Below are 23,434 nucleotides of genomic sequence, written 5' to 3' on the forward strand. Positions count from 1 at the left end.
GTGAGCTCCCTGCCCCCCAGGGGCTGGAGCTTACTGATATCAGATTTTACTTTTTTCAAGAGAATCAAGTGGCTGGGATCTAAATGTGCCGGGGGTGGGAAGCAAGTGGCATGTAAGGTCTTGCAAGCCTTCTGCCTCTTTGACATTGTACCATGAAGAATCTGGCCCTTAACAGAGAGGCTCTTGGGAGGAATTTCTCAGCAGCTTTTGCTTTTTCTGGGTTACTATAAAGGAAGTGATCCCAATGTGCTTATGACCTCAGGGTGCTATGGGGAAAGAACATTGGTTAGGTGTTTCAGCTCTTATTCTTTCTTGGAATTGTGAGCTGGAATCAGTTATTTGACTATTTTGAGCTCTGATTTTCCTCATCTGCACAATGGTCTTGACAGTTCTTTAATGCCAGGGCATGTCACAGTGAATGAGATAAAACATGCGAAAACTGCTTTGTGGCAAGACAAGTACTGAAGCCACATGAGGGTGTGTTATAACCATCCTTACTACAGCCTATCACATTTTGTTAGTTTCTCCTGTAAAATTAGGCTGAAGTCTTCTAGACCCCAAACAAAAGATCAGAAGGGCTAGCTCTAGGGCTCGTAGAGGTTGAAGGGCCTTAAGATTAGAATTATGGCAATGTGATATAAAGAAAGGAAGAGGGCATTTGGAGTTAGAAAACTTAAGATACAGTTTTACTACCTTCTGGCTCTATAGCTTTTGGTAAGATTTTTAGCTTCCCTGAGCCCTGATTTCCTCATCTGAAAAATAGGGATAACAGACTTTTTGTAAGGAATTAGATCATACATGCCAATAAGGTGTCTAGCACAGTGCTAGACAGATATTAGGAACTTAGCCAATGGTATCTTGTTTTGTCATAATTATAATAATCACCACCACCTTCTTAGCTCCAAGAAGGTCCATATATCAAGGCTTCCCTTGAGGTTGATAGAGGCCTCCTTCCTCAAGGCAAAAAAATCCAGAAAGCATCGTTACCTGGTTGGGACAGTTTAGGTGAGGGCACTGCCTAGAAGCAGAGGAAGGGACAAAATTACCTCTCATTCCCTTCTATCATGAGAATCTTCTAATGAAATATCCAATCTTTTCTTCTCTTCTGTCAGAGTCTGCAAATGCCATCTGTGTCCCAGCTCATCTTTGCTGGTTAATGAATCAGTCCCAGGGATAGTCAGAAAAAGCATATCAATAACCACAGACCTTCAGGACTAATGTGAGGCCCTGTATGCATACAGCTGGTATGTCTTGTGCTTACAGACCTCCCTCTTTAAAAGAAGGATTAAACTGTACCCAATGATGATGTCACCCAAATCCAAATGCATTTCATTTTCAGGGAAATGTCACTTTTATAATAAATAGTAAATCCAAGGATGGGGGGAAATGATTGAGCAAGCCAGGATTGCTCAGGGAAGCAAATGACAGAGCCAGACTTCAGAATATCAGTGAGCGCCATTAATGTCCCTAAGTCTGAGGCCAGGAGGAGTGTTCCTACAGGAACACAGCCCCAGCAGCCACTTGGTATAGAGTCTAGCCCAGGTGGTTCTCAACCCTGGCTATATAATAGAATCACTTCAGTAGCACAAAAAACAAGAAGAAGAACCCAGACACACAAAAACACTAACACCCAGGCTCCAGGCTAGTAAAATAAGATCATTTGACTAAATTGGTGACTGACATGGTGCGATATCTTCATTCCCTACCTGGAAATCTCATTGCTGACATTTGAGCCCTAGGATGGATAATCAAGGTGTTTAGTGTGGTTCTGTTCAAGTTAACCCTACCTGTTGTTACACATTAAAACCCAACCTGCAGTCTGGGAAACCCAGATTCTTGCCTCAGTTCTATTATTAGAAATGTAACTTGAGCAGCTTCCTATGCATCTTCAAATATCAGTTTTCTTCCTTGTAAAATGGGGACAATTCGGTCTTGTAAAAATGCTTTGTTACCTGTGATATGCTGGATACTTGTAAATACGAATTATGATACCATTTGGCCACTGTACAGGAACTTACCAGGTATATGTGTCTTCAACCTATTCACATCTGTCTCCTCTGTTGTTCAGAATTTCATACTTGTATGTGCTTGTGTGTGTGTGTACGCACGCGCTCAGGTTCTTTCCTTTCTGTACTGGGGACATGGCTTCACAAGAGCAATGTAGGAGCTGATATACCTTCCCAGTAGTAGGTAAGGTTAAATGAATTAAACTTGCTGAACATCAGTCCTCATATCTAGTTGTTGACATCTTCAGCTGTTTTCCTGGGCTGGTTTCCCTGCTAGGAGCTAAGGGTAAACTGCTAGGATATGATTGTGTCTCAACTCTCATGTCTGTGGTGGGCCTCCTTTTGTCTAATAGGCCCTAACTTCAAGTCATTCAGGCTCTTTTCCTTTGTCACTGTGCATAAAAGGAGGCTTTTTTTTTCTGACTTTGGGCCATGGCCTGAGGAGAGCTTGCTGCCTAATTAAGGGTAGGTTGTGAACAGGACACATTACAGCCTGTTATTGATGGGCTCATGTGACAAGGCACGGGTTTGGTCAGAAAGTAAAGAGCTTGCTGAGGTGTTATCAGGAGCTGGATATATACTTTTCTTGTTCTTTCAAATTCTTTATTTCTCTCATTTCTGGCCTGCTTGGAAGTACGGAAATGAAAAGATGATCTAAGCCAGTCATTACCATCATTTGTTGGTTTTCTACAGACCAAATATCATGGAAACCCAACTTTTCAAAGGAAAGCCCATTGTTCTAGAGTGTGACCTGGCTTTTATTTGTATTTTGTCTCATTTTGGCTGCAAAAAGAGATACTTGGGAAAAGCTTTTCACCTTTATGAAACCCTAGATTCACTGTAGATTTAGAACTGGAAAGACCCATCTTAGCCAAGAGTGGCCAACTTAGATGCTTACAGGGGCCAATTAAGTGAGTGAAGCAAATTGAGACAAGGGGTAAGTGGGCGCCTGCATCCATTTGGGAAATCCATGCCCCATCTAAGGACAGCAAAAGTGACTTGGATGTTTCCCATCATTAGAGTGGGGTATAGTGGAGAGGAAAGCCCAGGGGGGCCAGATCTTCTAGTATTTCAAGTAAAGCCAGGAATTGGATTTTTATGTAAAACTCTTTATATTTAAAAATGTTAATGAGTAATTCATATTTTTAAAGAAGCACAGTGAGCATCAAACAGAACACATCTGTAGGATAAATTATCTCCCAAGGACCCAGCTTGTTGCCATTAGTCACCCTACCTCCACATTGTATAAATACTGAGGAGACATGGGCCCAGAAAATGGAAATAACTTGCTTTCTCATGTAGGGAATTAGTGGCAAAGTCAGGACTTGAACCCAGGCCTCCTGAATCTTAAGACAACTTTACTAGACAGTCTTTGTCTAATAAGTTTAATGTCTTGGCTTCCTTTGGTATGTTTTCTGCCAAATTGTTTTTTTCCTGTGAATAGGTCATATGTTCCTGTTTTCTTGTAGACCTCGTAATTTTTTGTTGAAAACTTGGCATTTTGAATATTATAATGTGGTAACTCTAGAAATCAGATTTTCTTCTCTCCCCAGGGTTTGCTACTGTTGATTGTTGAGGGTTGCAGTTGTCCATTTGTTTAGTGACTTTTTCCAACTATTTTTGCAAGATTGTATTCTTGTTATATATGGTTGCTGAAGTCTCTGTTATTTTATCTCGTTGGTCAGCCAATAACCTGACATTTCCTTAAACATCTGGAGCCAAGAAGAAAAAACAATACTACTTTCCTGGTTTTTGCCGCTTGATTCTGAGCTGGAGTACTCACTTGAGACTGTGCCAGGTCATCAATTCTTTTGTCTCAGCCTTCTCCTCCTGTTTGTATGTAGATCACACATCCTCCAGAAATACAAGCCTATGGTCCTCTGAGGTTTTTTCTGAGCATGCGTCTGGTCCTGGGCATGCGTGTTACAGTGTGACTTCCCTGGTATGCATGATGGCCTTTATTCCCCAAAGAAACTTCCTTTTTCCCAAAGAAACTTCGTTTTTAGCTTCCTCCTTCTTGTGCTATTGCATCTGTTTGCTGTTTGTCCTGTCCACAATCCCTTGTCCCAAGTGGGCATGAGCAGTGTATGTCTTTAAATCTTTCAACAAAGGCAGCCACAGCCTGGAAAGCCTCTCCAGCCAGAGGTCAACCTCTGTGCTAGTCCCTCAGTGCCAAACAGGTCAAAAGGCGCAGCTAAAATATTGTAAAGAACAAGGTCATTATCTCCTGGCACCAGAAAGCCACACCAGGAATGTGGGCCACTGTCACTTCAGCCACTGGGGAATGAGGGATGGTAAGGGGATAAGCAAAAGTGCTTCAGTGCTCTATTACCGAATTTTTGCTGCCCTTTTCTGCGTTACGCAGTCCCCTGTAAGTTGCTGCAAGTTTTGGATTAGATTCTAGAGTTCTAAAACAATGGGTTCTATCATTCATTGCCAGTTTAAGGTTGTTTCAGTGGAAGAACTGATTCTTTGTGTGCCCTGCTCCACCACTTTTAGTGATGTTATCCCCTTCTGAATCTTAATCCTGTGCTTTCTGGCCTATGGCACAATCAGGAAAGGGCAGGCTTGGGCTGCTAACAAGACTGTTAACACTTGAGGACTTACCTTCCATTCCAGACTAAAGGCAATAGTGTTTTTGCTTTCTTTAGAGGAGTTTCAATATACCAACCCTTGTTTATCCATTCAAGCTTCAAAGTGTTCATAAGTCTCTAGTCTTAAACATTTATATCATTTATGTAGAAGGTCTTGCTTGTGGCTCTAGAGGTAGCACATTATAGGTTGTGAGTTTAGGCTGACATTAGCAGAGAGAATCTTTCTCCCTGGACCATGGCAATTTCTCTCCCCTGTACTAGAATTTCAAATGGCATTATTAGAACTAATTTGCATTCACAGAATCCATCTTAATGGCTTCTCACTGTGCACATTTTTTGGATTACATCATCTAGTACATCATTTGGCTAATTGGGGGTTTTTTATTTTTTTCTTTTAATATGGAGACCTCTTCAGCTCAGAGAGATCCTTAAATGTAGCTGTTACATCACCCAGATGATTCCTCCAAATTAGGTAGGGCAGGTCACCCTCATAGAAATCCCATGTTGAAAGCAACTTTGAGAGTCATATAGCCTATCCCTCAGCCTCCAGGCAGGACCAGAGCTAAAATTACCCTGGGTTTTTGAGAACCTGGCCAACATCTGTAAACCAAGCTTGACCTACTCTGTTATTTCCAGCTACTAGCCCTTATGCTGTAGTGTGAGCCAATTTCTTGAAATATGTTGCTTTTTGCAATAGGAAGATGATATTTAAGAGTTGGCACCAGTAGGAGACATTCTGAATTGTTTTCTTGGCTTTGGGGCTTTCCAAGGCCCTATTGTTGACCCATAGCACGGATTTGTAACCTGGGTGGCTGCCTGAGTTGAGGCTATGATCTTGGGCCTGGCACCTGTTTTACTCTGTGTAATCAACCCCCTGGGTTCATTTGGGGGTCAGCTTAGGCCTTCCTAGCATCATGTGTATACTGCCTTGGTGGTGTGATGACTTGAGAGGAGGACCATGACTGAGTACCTGGAGATGAGGTCTGTTTCTGTGGCTCTTTGTAAAGTACAAAATTTTTGGAAAATCATCATACTTGTATATATCTTTTTTCTTTTTTCATCAGTATATTTATCATTATGAGTAAGAGTGAAACCGCTTATCTTTATACGGCTCTAGTGCTATTAATATCTTCTCACCAGTATTTGCTGAGTCCTGAACAAAAGTGACTGTCTAGCGCTTAGCAACAGCCACCTCCTGGAGTGGTCTAGACAAGTGCTAAGGGTATCTGGCATCTTGAGAGGTCTGTTGTCCTGTATATTAGAGGGTCACTAAGGAAACGGTACTCAGAAGAGGGTGGGTCTCCTTTTTTTTAGTTTTCGGAGGTGAAAACTGACAGACAGCTCCCTACCTCTTCAGGCCACCAGTTATACCTCAGGACAAATCTGAAATAGTTTGTCCTTGTGTTGAACTAGAATCTGTCTTTCTGAAGCTTCTACTCATGGGAAGGGTGTAAATGTCCAAGAGAACTGGCTCTGGAGATAATCTTTCTGGATTAGAATCAGAGTCTTTCCATTTATTAGCAAAGTGGCCATTGTGTGCTTCAGTGATCTCATCATTAAATTGAGGATATAACAGCACCTACCTCATTAAGTTGTCGGGAGAACTAAACAAAATACCGGAAGAGCACTGACAATGGGGTCTGACACATAGGAAACACTCAATAATAATACTGGTAATACTTGCAGCAAACTCTTAATGTAAATGGTAGAAATAATATCCTCATTTCTCCCTGTTCCTCTCTCAAACCCTCTGGGAATATACTGACTCTCCACTCTGTCTGCAGCCCGTCAGAGATCTGAAACCTAAGACCAGGTCAGCCAAGCCTCTCCTGTCCTCCAGGCTTCTGAGCTTTCATCTTTTAACCATTATTTGGATGAATCAGCTTCTTGTTGCTGCTATGTGTGAGTGGCTAGACTGGGGCCATCTGGGCATGCAAGGCCCACTCCATTCAGCCACTTATATGAGTACATGGGCTACGTGGAAGCCTGGACATGCTGACACTGCCAGGCTTTCAAGACTAATAGGAATGATATTACAACTAATGACCCTGCTGAACATGTAATTGGACAATGTTCTATCTTGGCTGTTCTGACCTCTAGCAACAGGCATAATAATGTTACTAGGGCCATACATCAGCAGTTAGCCTCCATTTATGAACAAATAAATGGTGGAACACTGTGTTATATGTAGGAACCCAAGAAAGGATTGAAAACCTTCTTTTTAAGATGTCCTGGGGAAAAGAGCCATAATAATAGACCTGCAAATTCTGCCCATTGGTCCAACTCTTTGTTTTGATAAGCTTATTAAGGTAGTACAGTTATTGACATTGCTGCTCAGTAGAGCTTGGCCCTGAATGCCATGTGTGGGATGGACTCATTCCCACATTTAGTTACATATAAAGTAAGCATAGCTTACTGTTAAAGGTACACTTAATAAAGATGCTATATATGGGACGGGGCCAGCAGTAGCCCTGAAAAACAGTACAACAGATGAACTTGAATTTGGGGAAGGTCCTAGAAGTTCACTTTCCCTTGTGGGTTGGGATAGGCTGAGAGTGTGCAGTGGGTGAGGACCCTCCCAACTGAAAATATTGGGAGAAAGTCCAGCACAGTAGGTAGAGTGTAGCATCAGTAGGCAGCAGAAAGAGGGTGGCTTTGTTGTCATGACAAGTGACTGGTATTACTTGGTCCAACATCAGGTTGTTTGGTGTGCTTCAATAAGCAGGTAAAGCATGGTGACCAAGTATCCAGAGGCAGGGAGTATATAGTGAAAATGGTTTCTTAATTTGTAGAATTAAGGACTTAATAAAAATTCATTCACCCAACAGATGATCATCAAATGGCTACTGAGAAAATACAGAGGTACTCTAGACCTTCAGCCCGTCCTGCAAGAGTCTGATAGTAGATATGAAAACTTATGCATAAGGGAGGTTATTTGCCTAAGCTCTGTTACTTTAGTAAAGTTCTTTCCCTTTGCCAAATCTCACTTTGCTCCTCTGAAAGGTGGAGGGGTTGGAACAGATATACTCCAAGAACTTTTCTAGCCCTTTCTCCATAATTTCTTTTTTTTTTTTTTTCTTTGAGACAGGATCTTACGCTTTTGCCCAAGCTAGAAGTGTAGTGGCGTGATCATGGCTCGCTGTAGCCCCAAACTCCTGGGCCCAGGCAATCCTCCCACCTCAGCCTCCTGAGTAGCTGGGACTACAGGCACCCGCCGCCACACCCAGCTCATTTTTGTATTTCTTTGTAGATGCAGGATTTCACCATTTTGCTCAGGCTGATCTCAAACTCCTAGACTCAAACAGTCCACCTGCCTCAGCCTCCCAAAGTGCTGGGATTATAGGCGTGAGCCACCATCCCAGCAAATCTTTTTTTAGTTGAGGTAAAATAAACATAACATCAGCTTCCCCATTTCAATCATTTTAAGGTATACAATTCAATGCATTTGCAGTGTTGTACAACCATCACCACTATCTAGTTCCAGAACTTCTTTATCACCACAAAAAGAACTCCATACTCATTAGCACTCACACCTCATTCCTCTCTCCTCTCAGTCTGTAGACGGTATAATGTTTTGTACAAATGTTAGCAAGTAGAAAGTAGAGGATAGTTAGGGAAGGGATTAGATTCATAAGAAGTGAGGTCGGGAAGAGACATATGACTTCAGTAGCTACAGGAGACTACATCAGCCTGGATACAGGCTGAAAGGAGTAAAAAACATAAGATAGATGTTGCGGGAAAAGCCTCAATAGGGAACAGGTGCCATCTGGGGCATTGGTACTATCCTGGAGGATCAGAAAGTAATTGAGACCTTGCCAGACTTGCCTTTAACTTGCTAGTAAATGGCATAGCCCAAACAAGATCGCATTCCAACTCCAAAGCCAGTGTTTTGCCACATCCACCATCCTGAAGTGGTTTTTTTTTGTTTTTGTTTTTGTTTTTTCTAAATGTCTGTCAAATAATTGCAAGCTTTCCGGGGGATGAGTAACTCAGGTCGGCTTGATTTCAGCATTCTCCCTAGTGTGGCTTTCATAATGAAATCAGTACTTCCATATCTGAATAGCTTAAATAGAAGCCTTCTCTTTATTTTAGCTCAAACAGAAAGCAAATCAAAGGAAATACAGAAGAAATGAACTTCTAAAGGTCCTGGCAGAACACTCCTTTTGTGGCCACTTAACTAATTAACCTAAATTCTATCAAAGTCTAAGCAGGATAATTCCATGAAAACCAATGAAAGAAGAAGACTTAGGGGTAGCGTGGAGTGTAGTTCATAGTTAGGGAAGGGATTAGATTCATTTTCTTGACTGGGAAGGAAGTTTTCTTGACTGGGAAGGAAGCTACGTTATCTGTGAAGGGTTTCCCTACACTCCAATCCACCCCCATTCTAGCTTGAGTTCTCACCTTAAGAAGCCTTGTCATGGGCAGAAATCATCAATACCTCCAGCCTCGACTAAATAAGTCTCCATTCGTTGGGAAGGATTTTTGAGTCTAGTTGTCAAGGAGGTGGCATTTGGAGTATAAGAAATTTGGGACAATTGTGAAAGCAATTACAAAAGTACTTCCTAAAACTCTTCCCTGACTAGAAAGGACAGTGTTTCTCATATGTTGCTTCATTGTTCTAGGGGCAGATGATACCAACCTAGGGGATAATAACAAGGACAGCTAATATTTGACTCAGTGCTAGAAACTGTTTTACATGCATTACCTTGTTTAATCCTCACAACAGCCCCATGAGATAGATAGATATTATTCTATTTCAGAGATAAGGAAACTGAGGATCAGAAAAGTTAAAGTGGCTTACTCTGTGTTACTCCGAGGCAGTTGTAGAGCCAGGATTTGAAATCAGTCTCCTGAGTCTTCGCCCTTTACAAACACTGTAATAGACTGTCTCTCCTAATTTTGGCCTAAGAGTCCGGAGACTTTGCTTCAATCCTGACTGCCACTTTGATGCATCCCCCTATCTGGCCTTGGATTTCTCATCTGGGAAATGTAAAGAAAAAGGTTTGCTTGCCTGCCTTACAGGGCTGTTTTGAAGTCCAAGTAAGAGAGTCTGTGGGAAGGCACTGTTCTTGAACTAGGTTTTCAGAGAAGCCAGGGACAAAAGAAGAATGATAGAAAAGAGTAGGGAAGGCCTTCTTGAAGAGGGAGTAGGGGGCAGGCATTAGAAGGATACAAGGTACAGAGGTGTGAATAAACAGAATGTGTTGGAATGAATGGAAAGGGTAGCTTGCCTGAGGCCACACGTCTGTTGAAGAGCAGTGAAGCTCGGTAGGTCAGGCCCATTTTAATGTGCTGATGGAAAGCCATGAATGCAAAAACAGGATATTCACACAGGTCTTTTCTTTTTCTCTTTTTGTCTGTTATATAACAAAAATTTTCATTGCTCTGGTTGAGCTCCTTATTTCTCATTGTGTCGGTGCTGGAGAGGGAGAACAATTTGTTAGCAGCCTTCTTATGATGATCCTTCATATAATTAGTGACAGTTATTAAATCTTCCCTTGAGGGGTAGAGGAGTAGTTTCTGTGCCTGACTGTACATACCATGCTGATTGTCTTTGTGCCAGGCAGGAATGCTAAGTGCTTCCTGGCATGCACCTTCAGGGATCCCTAAGCACTTCTGATCCTCCTGAAGGCTGAGACTGGGGCTCTAAAACAGGGTGTGTGTGTGTGTGTGTGTGTGTGTGTGTGTGTGTGTGTGTGTGTGTGTGTGAAGTGGGAGCTCTGCTTGCAACTAACCAGGTTCCTCTCAGTCCCTCACATTCACCTTTGTATCCACACCTCGCCATTGCTTCACTGTGGTGGCAGAGAAAAGGCCTTTTGGTGACCTTTGTTATGGAAGAGTTCACGTTCCCTCCATACTCTCTCCTTTATCTGTGTTTTTCCCTTTTGTAGTATTTGCTGAGATTTTTGGCTGGCAACTTTATTCAGACAGAGACAGAGCTCATGATTAGAATTATCTTAAAAAGGAAAGGGCTGCCTTGGGAGACACTGGTCTCCTCATCACTCGTTGTGTTCAAGCTTATAGGCTGTGCAATTGCTGGCAGGGTATGTTGTCAAGGGAGTTTATGTATTGATTGGGGAGCAAGGAGTGGCATGGACTAGTCCACCTTCCATTTCCTTTGTAAACTGATTCTATAGCTCTGAGGGTCTATTGTTCAATGAGACTGGCAATAATAACCCATCACCTTCTCAAAGGATGTCTTGCTTTTTACTCCTCTCTTGTTGACTAGATTTGGCCTTTGAAAATATCAAGGTGAAATTTAGACAATACCACTTACCCATTCTCTTCTTAGAAATGTTACACTGCTGGAGACAGGGGCCGGCTGGCTTTCTAAGACACTCCTTGGGCCTTTATTGACTTTATGAAGGAATTACTGACTGGATATTATGGTAGTTTTCTTTTAGAACTACTGATCCATTTGCAGGGAGAGGCTACTAAAGATGTTGAAGAGGGTGTACCAAGGACTGGGTAATAATCACTTTATCATATGGAACAATGGTGAGTCTGTTGGAATATGCATATAGGTATATAAATGCAAGGAGAGAGGTTGACAAGGATTTCACAGAAAATCCATAACCATGGTTTCCTCAGGAGAAGTAGAATATGGTTAGGATGGGGAACAGTCAGGGGAAATTTCACCTTATCTAGACAGTTTCAGCTTTTTATGTATCTATTTTTATGGAGATATAATTTCTATACCATAAAATTTACCATTTTAAAGTATACAGTTTAGTGGGTTTTAGTATATTCACAAAGCTCTATAACCGTCACCGTTGTCTAATTCTGGAACATATTTTAAAAATCATTTTTAATAGATAAAACTGTACATTTGGGGGATGTGATGTTTTGAGATATATATATATATGTATACACATATTGTGGAACGATTAAACTAACATATCGTCACCTTGTATACTTATCATTTTTTGTAGTGAGAACATTTAAAATTGTACTTTCTTAGCAATTTTCCAATAATAATAGTATTCTATTATGTAAGTATGCCATATTTTGGTTTATCCATTCATCAATTAATGAACTTTTGGGTTGTTTCTACTTTTGGTTGTTGTGTATAATGCTACTATGAACATTTATGTACAAGAATTTGTGTGAGCGTGTGTTTTTATTTCTCTTGAGTACGTACCTAGGAGTGGAATTGTTGTATCATATGGTAACTATATGCTTAACTTTTTGAGGAACTGCCAAAATGTTTTCCACAGCAGCTATACCATTTTATGTTCCTGCCGGCAGCGCATGAGAGTTCCAATTTGTCCACATGCTCGTCAATACTTGTTATTGACCTTTTAAATTATTATAGCCATTCTAGGAAGTGTGAAGTGGTATCTTTTTATGGTTTTGGTTTGCATTTCTCAGATGGCTAACGATATTGAGCATCTTTTCATATATTTATTGGCCATTTATATGTCTTCTTTGGATAAATGTCTATTCACATATTTTGCCCATTTTTAAGCGGGCTGTTACTTTATTGTTAAGTTATATATATTCTGAATACTACATCTTTATCAAATATATGATATGCAAATATTTTTTCCCATTACTGGGTTGTCTTTTCACTTTATTGATGGTATCATTTGTAGCACAAAGTTTTTAATTTTGATGAAGTCCACTTTATTTTTGCTTGGTTGTTTGTGTTCTAGGTATCATATCTAAGAAACTATTGTCTAAGGTTACATATTTTCCTCTATGTTTTCTTTGATGACTTTTATAATCTGATTCCATTCAGATATTTCATCCATTTTGATTTAATTTTTGTGTATAGTGTGAAGTAGGAGCCAAAGTTCATTCTCTTTCGTGTGGATATCCAGTTGTACCAGCACCATTTGTTGAAAAAACTATATTTTCCCCCTTGAATAATCTTGGCACCTTTGAAAAATATCAGTTCAGCATGAATGTAGGATATATTTCTGGACTCCTGGTTTTATTTCATTGATCTTTATATCTATTCTTGTGCCAGTCCCCCATTCTCTTGATTATTGTAGGTTTGTAGTAAGTTTTGAAATCAGAAAGTATGAGTCCTCCAACTTTATTCTCCTTTTTCAAAATTGTTTTGGTTATCCTGGGTCCCTTGAAATTCCATATGAGTTTTAATACCAGTTTTTCAATTTTCTGCAGACACCGGGTGAGACTTTGATATGTATTGTGTTGAATCTGAATTAATCGGAGGAGTATTGCTATATTAGCACCATTAAATCTTCCAATCCATGAATAGGAGAGGTTTTTCTATTTAGTTCTTCTTTACTTTCTTTCAGTAATGCTTTGCAGTTTTCATTGTATAAGATTGCACTTCTTTTGTTAAATTTATTCCTGTGTATTCTTTCTGTTCCTATTTAAATGTTATTGTTTTCTTAATTTAACTCTCAGATCGTTCATTACTAGTATATAGAAACATGATTGATTTTTATATCCTGCAACATTGCTGAACTTATTTATTCATTATGACAGGTTTATTTTTGGGGGGATTCCGTATGATTTCCTGTATATCACATTATATAATCTGTGACTAGAGATAGTTTTACTTCTTTCTGATGCAATGTCTTTTATTTCTTTTTCTTGTGCAATTGCTCTGGCTAGAACCTTCAGTATAAGGTTGAATAGAAGTGATGAAAGGGAATATGCTTGTCTTGTTCTTGATTGTAGGATGAAAGCCTTCAGTCTTTCACCATTAAATATGGTATTAACTATGGATTTTTTATAAATGTTCATTATTATTTGGAGAAAAATTCCCTTCTATTTCTAGTTTGTTTAGTATTTTTGTTTTTAATCATGAAAGGGTGTTGGATTTTGCAAATGCTTTTTCTGTGCCTGTTGAGATGATCATCTGGGATTTTGTAACCTTACTTCACTAATATGGTGTAACTTACGTGGACTGATTTTCATATGTGAAGCAACCTTCCATTCCTGGAATCACATCTGGTAAGGTGGACAATTGGTTTTTAATATGTTGCTGGATTTGGTTTGCTAGTATTTTATTGAGGATTTCTATATTTCTGTTATTTAGAAGGGTTTGTAAAAGATTGATGTTAGTTATTTTTTAAATGTTTGGTACAATTCACCAGTGAAGCCATCTAGTCCTGAGGTTTTTTGTTTGTTTGTTTGTTTTGTTTTGTTTTGTTTTTTCCCCATGTGGGAAGTTTTCAGGATTGCATGAAATTATTCATTAAATCTTTTTCTTGTTATAGGTCTTCTCAGATTTTCTGTTTCTTCTTGAGTCAGTTTCTGTAGCTCGTGCCTTTCTAGGACTTTGTCCATGTCATCAGGTTATGTAATTTATTGGCATACAATTGTTCATAATATTCCCTTTAATTCTTATTTCTGTAGGACTGGTAGTAATATTTCTTTCATCCATGATTTTAATAATTTTAATCTATTTTTTTCTATTTTAACTTTTTGCAACGCAAATGTGTTCTTGTATAACGTATAATTTTAAAAATGAAAAAAATGGAAGGCACAAGATTAAAATGCATATTAAAGATGTGGGTATATTGCTGACTCCTTGGCTGTCTCTGTGGGTATCAGTTTCTTTATTACGACATTGAGAGGATGGATTACTGTTGCTAAAGGTTTTGAAAGCCTTTGGACTATAGTATTTCTGTGTTTGAGCACGGGATTAAAGAACATAGATGGGAGTATTTGTGGATGGAAAATAGACCAGTCTGGGAGGAGCCCAATACTCCTGAAGGAAGTAGTAGGAAGTAAGAGTGGAAATACAGATTGGAGTCAAATTATGGTAATATTTGAATGTCAGGGTGAGGGATTTGGACTTGCTTTATAATCAGTGGAGAGCTATTAAGGATTTTGGGTTGATGGGATTAGCCAATCAATGTCATAGTCAAGGAAATTGGTCTAATAGTGGTATGTGGGAAGGGTAAAAGCTAGAGGATCACCCAGGGACTTGTTCAGGTATAAAACTATGAGAGCAATGACAGTGAAAATAGAAAAGGGAGCAATAAAGACCAGAGATTGTCTTCAGTTTGGAAAGCACTCCATGGTTTAGAAGGAGGAGGGAGGAGTGAGTTGTCTTGCTCATCTGCATGTCCTTCACAGTTAGTGGTTAGGCACAGAATAGGTCCAAAGTAAGTATTTGTTAAATTGAACTGCATTAATCAGCCTTGCTTCAAAGTTCAATGAAGGCTGGGGAAACCAGCCTTTAAGTACTCTAAGAGGACTTCCAGGACAGCCTTTCAACCTGGCAGGTTCTAGGCATTGTCCATCTTCTTACTTGTCACCCAGGCGTCTATATGTGCTAATTGCAGCATTAATGAAGAAAAGGTACACATTAGCCTTCACAGATTGTTGGGCAGGGTTGATAAAGGCTCTCTTGTCTGATATTTCAACCAGGGCAGATAAGCTTATGGGCTGACCTGTGTCAGTGCACTCTGACATACATGCAGACAAAGACCTTCCTCTGCACAGAACAGGGAAGCTCTCAAGAGCAGAGAACTTAGAGGTTAGACCAGAAAGTCTTATCATTAGGCCCAGGGGATGTTTTGTGGGAACTTGGGATCAGGAGAAAAACAGTTAGGCCTTATGTGCCACCTTGTTCTAGGCTAAGAAACATCTTCCCTCAAATGTCAGCTCTATAAAGGGCAGTGATTTCTTTTATATTTGCTGTTGTATCCCTAATATCTGGCACATTATCGACACTTAGCATAGATTTAATGAATGAATGAATCTGTTAGTAGTTCTTTGCAGTGAAAGCAGCATCTTAACCTAAGGAATGGGCTTCTGGGGTTGTTGCAGTAGAGTAGATGAAGATGTCTTCTCCGAAGCTCCTTATGAAGGACCCTGCTACACAGGCCTTTAGTTATAACCAGAAGGGACTTCTCTACCAAATTCTTTATAAGGAATCTGTTTTCACTTGGCTGCAGTTGCCTTCGTCTTTTCTTATTGTTATTTGGAACGACAGTGTCATGGTGTATAGCTTGAACCTAAATGTGGTTCTGTTTCTGCCTTTGCATCTGCTCCCCCTTCCTTCATATCCTGTCTTCCTTCCCACTAGAATTGTTCAAAATTTTCATCTTATTCCAGCTATCCAAAAGCCAACATTTGGACCTGACTTTTCTTAAACTCCTAAGAAGAAAATAAATGATTCTTATTCTTTAAAGGCCTGCCTATGTTACCCTTTCCATAGCAGGGCTTAGCTTGCTTTGTGAGAAGCAGGGAAAAGCTAATGGATTATTAAGAGGGTGAGGTTTTCATTGTTACAAGTAGACAGCATCATGTATATGAGATGTTTGTTTCAGTGCCTTAAATCACTTTTTTTTTGCCCAGGTTCATTCTTTTGAATAATTATCTCTCATATTGCCTGTTGATTGCATTAAAGGACAGCTATTAGCATATTGAAGACACAAAGCTGACCTTTTAGAAGCTGGAAAGAGATTTATAATGGAGCACTTGCAGAGGGTGATAGGTTTTGGATAGAGATACATTTTGCAAATTTGGCTGTGTATACAAAATACATAAAAACAGAGTGAGCTCTATTTACTTTGGCCTGTGACAATTTAGTGAGATATATGCTGGTGACATCTCTAAGTTCACTGAGTGGTAATCATGCCCCCTCACCTCCTATGAGAGAAAGAAAGAGGAAAGAATATACAGAGTTGGGAAGTAACTACCGTCCTTCTAGTTCTATCCCAAAGCCTCTTCCTCCCGAATGATTACCCACTAAAAGGCTTTTCTGATGGCAGAAATAGGGATGCATCTAAACTGTGTGATCTCAGCTTCTTGAGGCAGGAATGTGGAAAAAGCTGGGGTTTAAGGAAGGAAAATATGGAAAATATCGAGAATTGATTAAACCTGTTGAGACAACTGGCAAGCTCTTTGCTTATTACCCCTGACAAATTTTGTCACTCTGCCAAGTGGGCCCACCCTTCTTTTGCTTCCTGCCCCCATGGTTTCCGCAATTCCTAGGACTGTGGGGGGTGGTGGGAAGGTCCATCTTCTTGGGCCATTTTCTTGATTTTCCGTCAAAGTCATCTGGAAGATCCAGAGACATCTCACTCGGCCATCCCAAAGGTTTTTTTTTTTTTTTTTTTTTTTTTTTTTTTTAGCTTCCCACTGCCTTCATGATTTAGAATGAACAGTCTCAACTGTTACCGAATTCATCAGTTTCTGATGATTCTAATAATTGTCTGTCCACCTTGGCCCAAGCCCTTTCCTTTTCTTTTCCTGTCTTCCTTAGAATCAGGGGCACAAAGATTCTAGCACAGTGTTTAAGAGCACATGTACCCTAGAAGTTAAAGTATAATAAAAAAGAAAAAAAAGAGCATAGGCTCTAGAGACAGACAGACTGGCTCCTATCCCAGCTCCTCTGATTCCTGTGTGACTTGGGATAGATTACTTAACTTCTCTGAGCCTCAGTCTCCTCTTCTGTGAAATGGTAGTAATAGTGGTACCTATCTAGCAGGGCTGAATACAGTATATTGCAGGCTCTTAACACAGTGAATGGTGTATAGTTGGTGCCAATTAATAGCTATTGCTAGTATGTGGTGGGTAAATATTCTCCCATCCCCATCCCAATCTTGAAGAGGTAGAGATCTTTGCATGTTCAAGGCATTTTACAGTCAAATTTTGATGATTATTTTTATGTCCTATCGCAGAAATCAGCACTGAACTTTGTTTTCAAGACACCCATTCTAGTATTTAACTTTGGTCTCTATACTTGCAGGTGCATAAATGCTGTGTTTTGTCAGCAATCCAGCTGTGGCACTCAAGATGTATAGCTTAACCTTTTAAAAAATCCAGTTGTGCTACCTAGATGTGCTCCAGCGTGAATGAATGTAGTCCCTCCACTCTATTTAAAGATAGGTCACCAGAGACCTAGAGAAGATTAAACCCATGCCCAGGGCAAAAAGTCACCCTAGAGCCAGGTTTGGAATTCTACTTGCAGAGGTCTCTGGTTGAAGGTTCTCTGAATACCTGAGAAGTTCAGTTTATCCTTTTTTTACTTGTCTGGAAACCTCTCAAAGAAGGAAGCTAACTCATTATTTTTCTTTTGCCTGCATCCACAGCTTTGGGTGAACCAGGAGGATGAGGTGGAGGAGGGGCCCAGTGATGTGCAGAATGGACACCTGGACCCCAATTCAGACTGCCTCTGTCTGGGGCGGCCACTACAGAACCGGGACCAGATGCGGGCCAACGTCATCAATGAGATAATGAGCACTGAACGTCACTACATCAAGCACCTCAAGGATATTTGTGAGGTAACCATGGTGGTTCATGTGGAGGCACTTCATGAAGAACCAACAAGCCTCCTGGGCCCCGCCTGTGACAGTCCCAAAATGTTGGAAAGGGCACGTAGCCTCCCACATTCTGTTCAGTGAGGTGAAACTGCTTCCTTAGCGTTTCTCAATCTCTGTTTTTCACATTTTCTCTCTAATATTAATTCATTTATATTCATTGTCTCTCTCCCTTTACCCTTTCTTTGTGTCTTCCTCCTTCTCTCCCCTGCGTCTCTACCTTTATCTTCTTGGTATCTGATCCAGTTACAGCCATCTCATGTAAGGGCTTAACCTCACTCATTAAAGCAAAATGCATCTCCCGCCAAGCCAGTGATTCACAGACTTTAACATGTACCAGAGTTTCTGGGGGAGCTTGTTAAGCAGCCCTCTCACTCTTGTCCCCCACATCATGAATTATCAGTCTCAGGTAAGGCATGAGCATGTTTAGGTTTAATGAGCATCCCTGGTGATGCTGATGCTGCTGGTCTTAACTGTCTCACCTGGAGAACACTGGTTGTGAGTTTAAGCAGAAAAGAGCTTGGAGACAGGAATCTACAGAAGATAAAGGCTGGATGGACAAACCTGGGCTCCTTCAGTATCTCACTTTTTTCCCCAGGAACTGTCTCTCTACATTCCCTAACTGCATTCCTTCCATCTCTCTGTCCTAAATGAAGATGAGAGCCTTTACTCTCGTACTCTCTTAAGCTTAGTAGATGCAAATTGGCATTTTCAAAGGGCAATTTACTGAACAGGAAGGGAAAACCAATGGGAAATGAAGGCAGCGTTTTAAAAGGATTAAACACACACACACACACACACACACACACACACACACACACACACACACACACACTCTTGTATCTTTTTTCTTGACTCAGGGAAAACTCTGCATTGAATCTTTTTGTCTCCTTCCTTCCAGAGGAGGGGTTAGGTTCTATTTTCTGTCCCCTAGCCTAGGGTCCACTGTGGAGTCAGTAGTACAGCTGCAACATTTTTCAAAGTTCTTATTTCTCTACATCTGTACTGCCCAATGGAACTTCCTGCAATGATGAAAATGTTCCATGTCTGCGTTCTCCAATATAGTAGCTATGAGCCAACAATTTGTGGCTTTTGAAGAGTTAAAATGTGGCTGGTATGACTGAGAAATGGAATTTTAAATTGTATTTACATTTAATTAGCTTTAATTTAGGTAACCATGTGTCTGTAATGACAGCCACATTGGACAGTATAGCTCTGGAAGCACCAAGGCCAAGGATTTTGTACCTGAACTTTCTTTATCTCAACTCATTTTCTCACCCCTTTCAGGAAGATTAAAAGTTATCTTTTCCCACCGCCCCACTCCCTGCCCTGCCATGAGGCAGCAAGATAGAGTAGAAAGAACAAGAGGTCTGGGGACATGAAATGCTGGTTTTTCACATTCTAACTTGGTCATTAATTAACCCTGTGGGCTTGAAGATAGCCCTTAACTCCTCTGACATTCAATTTTCTTATTTTTCCAATGGGTTTCATTATAACAATTTCTTACGTTTGTTGAGGAAATTAAGTAAATAGAATATTGCAATAACATATGTTGTATTTGGAAAAAGGTAATTTTCTTTTTTGCCCCCTTTTTAAATTTATTCACCCATCCATCCAGATGCCCTTCTTTCCTTCCTTCTCCCTTCACATCAATGGCTGGTGCTAAAAAAAATTCCCCCTTGGAATGTGCTACATGGCATTCAGCATCAAACCACTGACATTTCATTCATTCAGCAAACTTTTAGTGGAATTCTATTCTGTGCCAGGCCTGGACATAACTTCTTGTCTCAAAGTGTTATACTTTAGAGCAGCATCTGCATCACCTGGGAACTTGTTATAAATGCAAAATCTTTGGCTCCAACCCAGACTTACTGAATCAGAGTATGCATTTTAACAAAGTTACTATTTGATGTATAATACATATTAAAGTTTGAGGAGCATTGCTCCAAAATGATACCTATATTACAATGTCATAGTGTTTTTCATAAAATTAAGTACAGTCTATTCTTCACTTGGTAGCTGAGGGATGCTGTCAAGATCTAAGTCAGGTCATATCACTCCTCTGCTCAGAACCTTCCAGTGACTCACCATTTCTACCTGAGTAAAAGCCAAAGTTATTATTGTTTACGAGGGCCTGTGTGGTCAACCCATCCTTGCCTCTATGACTTTCACCTCCTGCTCCTTTCTGCTATGCTTTCTTTACTACTACAGCTATACTGGCCTCTTGCTTTTCCTTCAGCATTACTAAAATGCTTCTCCCTTAGAGCCTTTGCACTGGTTTTTCCCTCTGCTTAAAGCATTTCCCTCCCCACCCCACATTTACATGGCTCCCATCCTCAACTCCTTCAAGTCTTTGCTCAAGTATCTTCTTGAGACTTCTGTAAGCATTCTATTTAAATCTGTAACCTTGCACTACCTCTGCCCCTTTCCTGCTTTATTTCTATCTGTTACATTTATCTGTCTGACATTATATATTTAACTTATATATTTTGTTTATTGTCTGTCTCCTCTACTGGAATGTACTTTCCATGAAAGGCAGGGGTTTTCATCTATTGATTTACTGATATATTCCCCCAGCACAGTGCCTGGTACATACTAGATGCTTGATAAATATTGCTTAAAGTCAAAATTAAATATAATTGCTCATATGTATGTACTGCTTTGATTGGCAAAGTACATTCACATCATATGTCATTTGATCTTCAAAGAGGACAAAAGTTGTTATTGTTATTCCTATTTTCTAGATCAATAGATTGGGTCTCTAAGAAGCAAATTTATTTTCCCAGAGCTCTTAGGTACTAGCCCAGTGGAAGTCCTTAGAAGACTCTCCCAACTCCCACACATCTTGGCCTCCTCCTATGGGACACAGGCTCAGGACAGCAATGGAAGATATTTGTCTTTCCAGAAAGTGGGGGGTGATATGATCCTGCTTTAAGGAGTTTTCCAATCCAGCCAACCCAATCAAACCTTTTGTTGACAATTTGTTGGTTCCTTTTTTTTCAACGATTATTGGTGCTGAAGTTAAGTATTTAAATGGGAGCCATTTCTTTGTCTCACCCTATAATCACAGGCATCAAAAGGGAGGTGGAGAAAGCTGTGTCTAGCTGGATCAGAAGACAGTAGTTTAGCCCAGGATCGTGTAATCTTTAAACCAAAAGCTGTGAGGAGCGAATGATTTATCAGAAAGAATACCAGACTCAGAATTGGGAGTGCTGGGTTCAGGACCTACCTTGGTCACTAACTGACTGGGGAATCTCAGATGAGTCTTTTCCACCCTAGGCCTTGTCCCCCATCTCTAAATTGCATAGGTTGGAGGAGCTCTTTAAGTTCTGTCTGGCTCTTACTTTTTCTCTAGTTCTGTAAGATGTAGATATGCCCTCACTAGAGAAAAACTGTGATAGTGAGCCAGGCTACTTCTGCATTTTCTGCCTCTTCCTTCTTGGTACCCTTGCAAGCATGTCCTACTCAAGCACGAATGTGTTCATAAACCACTCTTTCTGTAGGTTATGGGAGAGCTCTAAACACTTCCTACTCTTGTACTTGTTGAAGGGGAAAGGGGGAAAATTATATTCAATATAAAAAAAAGTCACACTATTTATTAGAGGACATTCTTTTTCCCTCCTGGGAGCAGAAAGTGCTTTACAAACATTTAAGTTACAATACCTTTATATTACAAATGAAGAAGTGGGAAATAAAGTGATTTTTAATTGAAGTCATTCAATGAGGTCAGTAAGAGACATAATCTTTTCAAATGAGTTCTCTGCAGATTACATTCTTCTTTCTAAACCCAGACAGTGGTATAAAATACCTTCAGTTTAGTTCTCGATCACCTTGACCAACAATTGGTGATATTGCCTTTTGTAACCTTAGAACTCAAAGTACAATCAAGGAAACCGAGGCAACAGTAAGCAGAGCTAAAGATGCTTTATAAAGCTGTCTTGTCTGTCTTCTCTTGAGGAAGATAATCTCAGCCATCTGATAACTATGAAATACATTCTGTCTTCAAATGCCTCCAGAGAAGCTGGCCTACCTTTCTTCACTCATCTGTATTAGTGATCATACCATTTCACTATCAAGAAATTCTTCTTTAGGCATGCTGTAGCTTCAAGTCATTTCCATTTGGTATCTTAAGCCTAGGGTCTTCAAATGTATTAGCCATTTGGATTTTCCTTTCTGCAGATTGCCTATCTCAATACATCCCAATAGCCTTTACATCTTGGCACATAGAAAATGATAACACATGTGTAAAATAGTAATATTTGTACAGCATGCTAGGGTAAAAATATGAGTCAGCTAGTCAGCCTAAAACACCAAGCCCAGGGAGGGGCTTCTGCCTGCCATAGGCCCTACCTGTCCATTCCATCTGGACATTCTTTGCCCTGTTCCTATTATTTGCCCATTTTCATGGAGTTTCTTATGTTTTTTCTTGCTGATTTATAAGAGTTCCTTGTATAATCTAGATATGAACTCCTTGTCAGCTTTCCATGTTGCAAGTATCTTCTTCATTCTCTTGTTTTTTAATATCTTTTTTATTTCATTTGAAGAAAGGGTTTCCTATCTCAAAGAGGGGAAAAAGGAAATAAAAGAAAACCACCAATTTGAACATGCTGCTTCTAACTTACCTTTGATCATCACCAGTATGGGAAGAACTAATTAGCATTTAGTTGACAAATAACTGAGCAGCAACTATATGCCAGGTATTCTGTTAAACTTTGACGATATAGCTGTGAATAACAACTATGGTCATTGTCTCCTAATTTTCTTAAAAAAATCTTCAAGATGGTTGTCAGATCTCCCATCAGGCCTCAGTTTCCAGGCAAAAAAAAGACATATGAAACTCCTAGAATGTCAGAACTGAAAGGATCCATGGAAATCTTTTTCGATGTCTTCATTTTAGAGACAGAGACACTGAGGTCTAAACTTTTTGTGAGGACCTTCCCTAAAGAATTTCCTAAACCCCAGGTGATCCAGGGGCTCATTGGTTCATCCTATTTCCTGGTAGTTTCTAGGATCTTTTCTGGAGATCTTGGGTATTGTTTATATCCCATATCAAGGCATTACTTCTAGATCAATGCACTAGGTCTCAACTCGTACATCAGCCCTGGTGGGTTTAAGAACAAAGTGAAATAGATGGGCAGCTTTCCTCGCTGTTACCATAACAATGCCAGGGCTAATTTATGCCAATTGTGACTGATTTGATAATACCCACATTTATCTTAGCTACTCTGTGGCCTGCCTGCCCACCCATGCCCACTTTACTCCTAGGAGACAGAGTTTAGGCTCTAGGAAACTGCCTCCCTTGAGCCATAGTACCCTGTTCCCTGTTACCATTCAGATGGGGTCAAAGAGTGTTCAAAGCATACCTGGCAGTAAGAGCCACAGACCCCTTTTGTTCCCCCTGCCCTGTGACAGGCCTTCAGTGGGCCCTGAGACTTATCTAGGATAAACAAATTTTATTTCTTCCATTATTCTTCATTATGTTGCTTTTCAGGCACCTCCCTACCCTGCTCACTCCCCTCTGGCTGTGTGCTATTTTCTTGGTGTTCCTCTGAAAAGAGGGTGGACTCAGAATTTAATT

At 40.2% G+C, this 23,434-nt stretch overlaps 1 protein-coding gene across 6 annotated transcripts in view; it reads left to right on the top strand.

The window, feature by feature from the left end:
- ARHGEF9 (Cdc42 guanine nucleotide exchange factor (GEF) 9) overlaps positions 1–23,434 on the top strand; it is a 164,449-nt gene that overhangs the window by 66,629 nt on the left and 74,386 nt on the right. For all 6 annotated transcript variants that reach the window (XM_011965038.1, XM_011965034.1, XM_011965037.1 and 3 more), the window contains one exon: positions 17,629–17,820. In XM_011965038.1, coding sequence (XP_011820428.1) covers positions 17,629–17,820 — 192 coding nt within the window. The remainder of the gene's footprint in view (positions 1–17,628; positions 17,821–23,434) is intronic.

The sequence above is a fragment of the Mandrillus leucophaeus genome, unplaced genomic scaffold, assembly GCF_000951045.1.
Source record: "Mandrillus leucophaeus isolate KB7577 unplaced genomic scaffold, Mleu.le_1.0 Scaffold713, whole genome shotgun sequence".
Classification (NCBI taxonomy): domain Eukaryota; kingdom Metazoa; phylum Chordata; class Mammalia; order Primates; family Cercopithecidae; genus Mandrillus; species Mandrillus leucophaeus.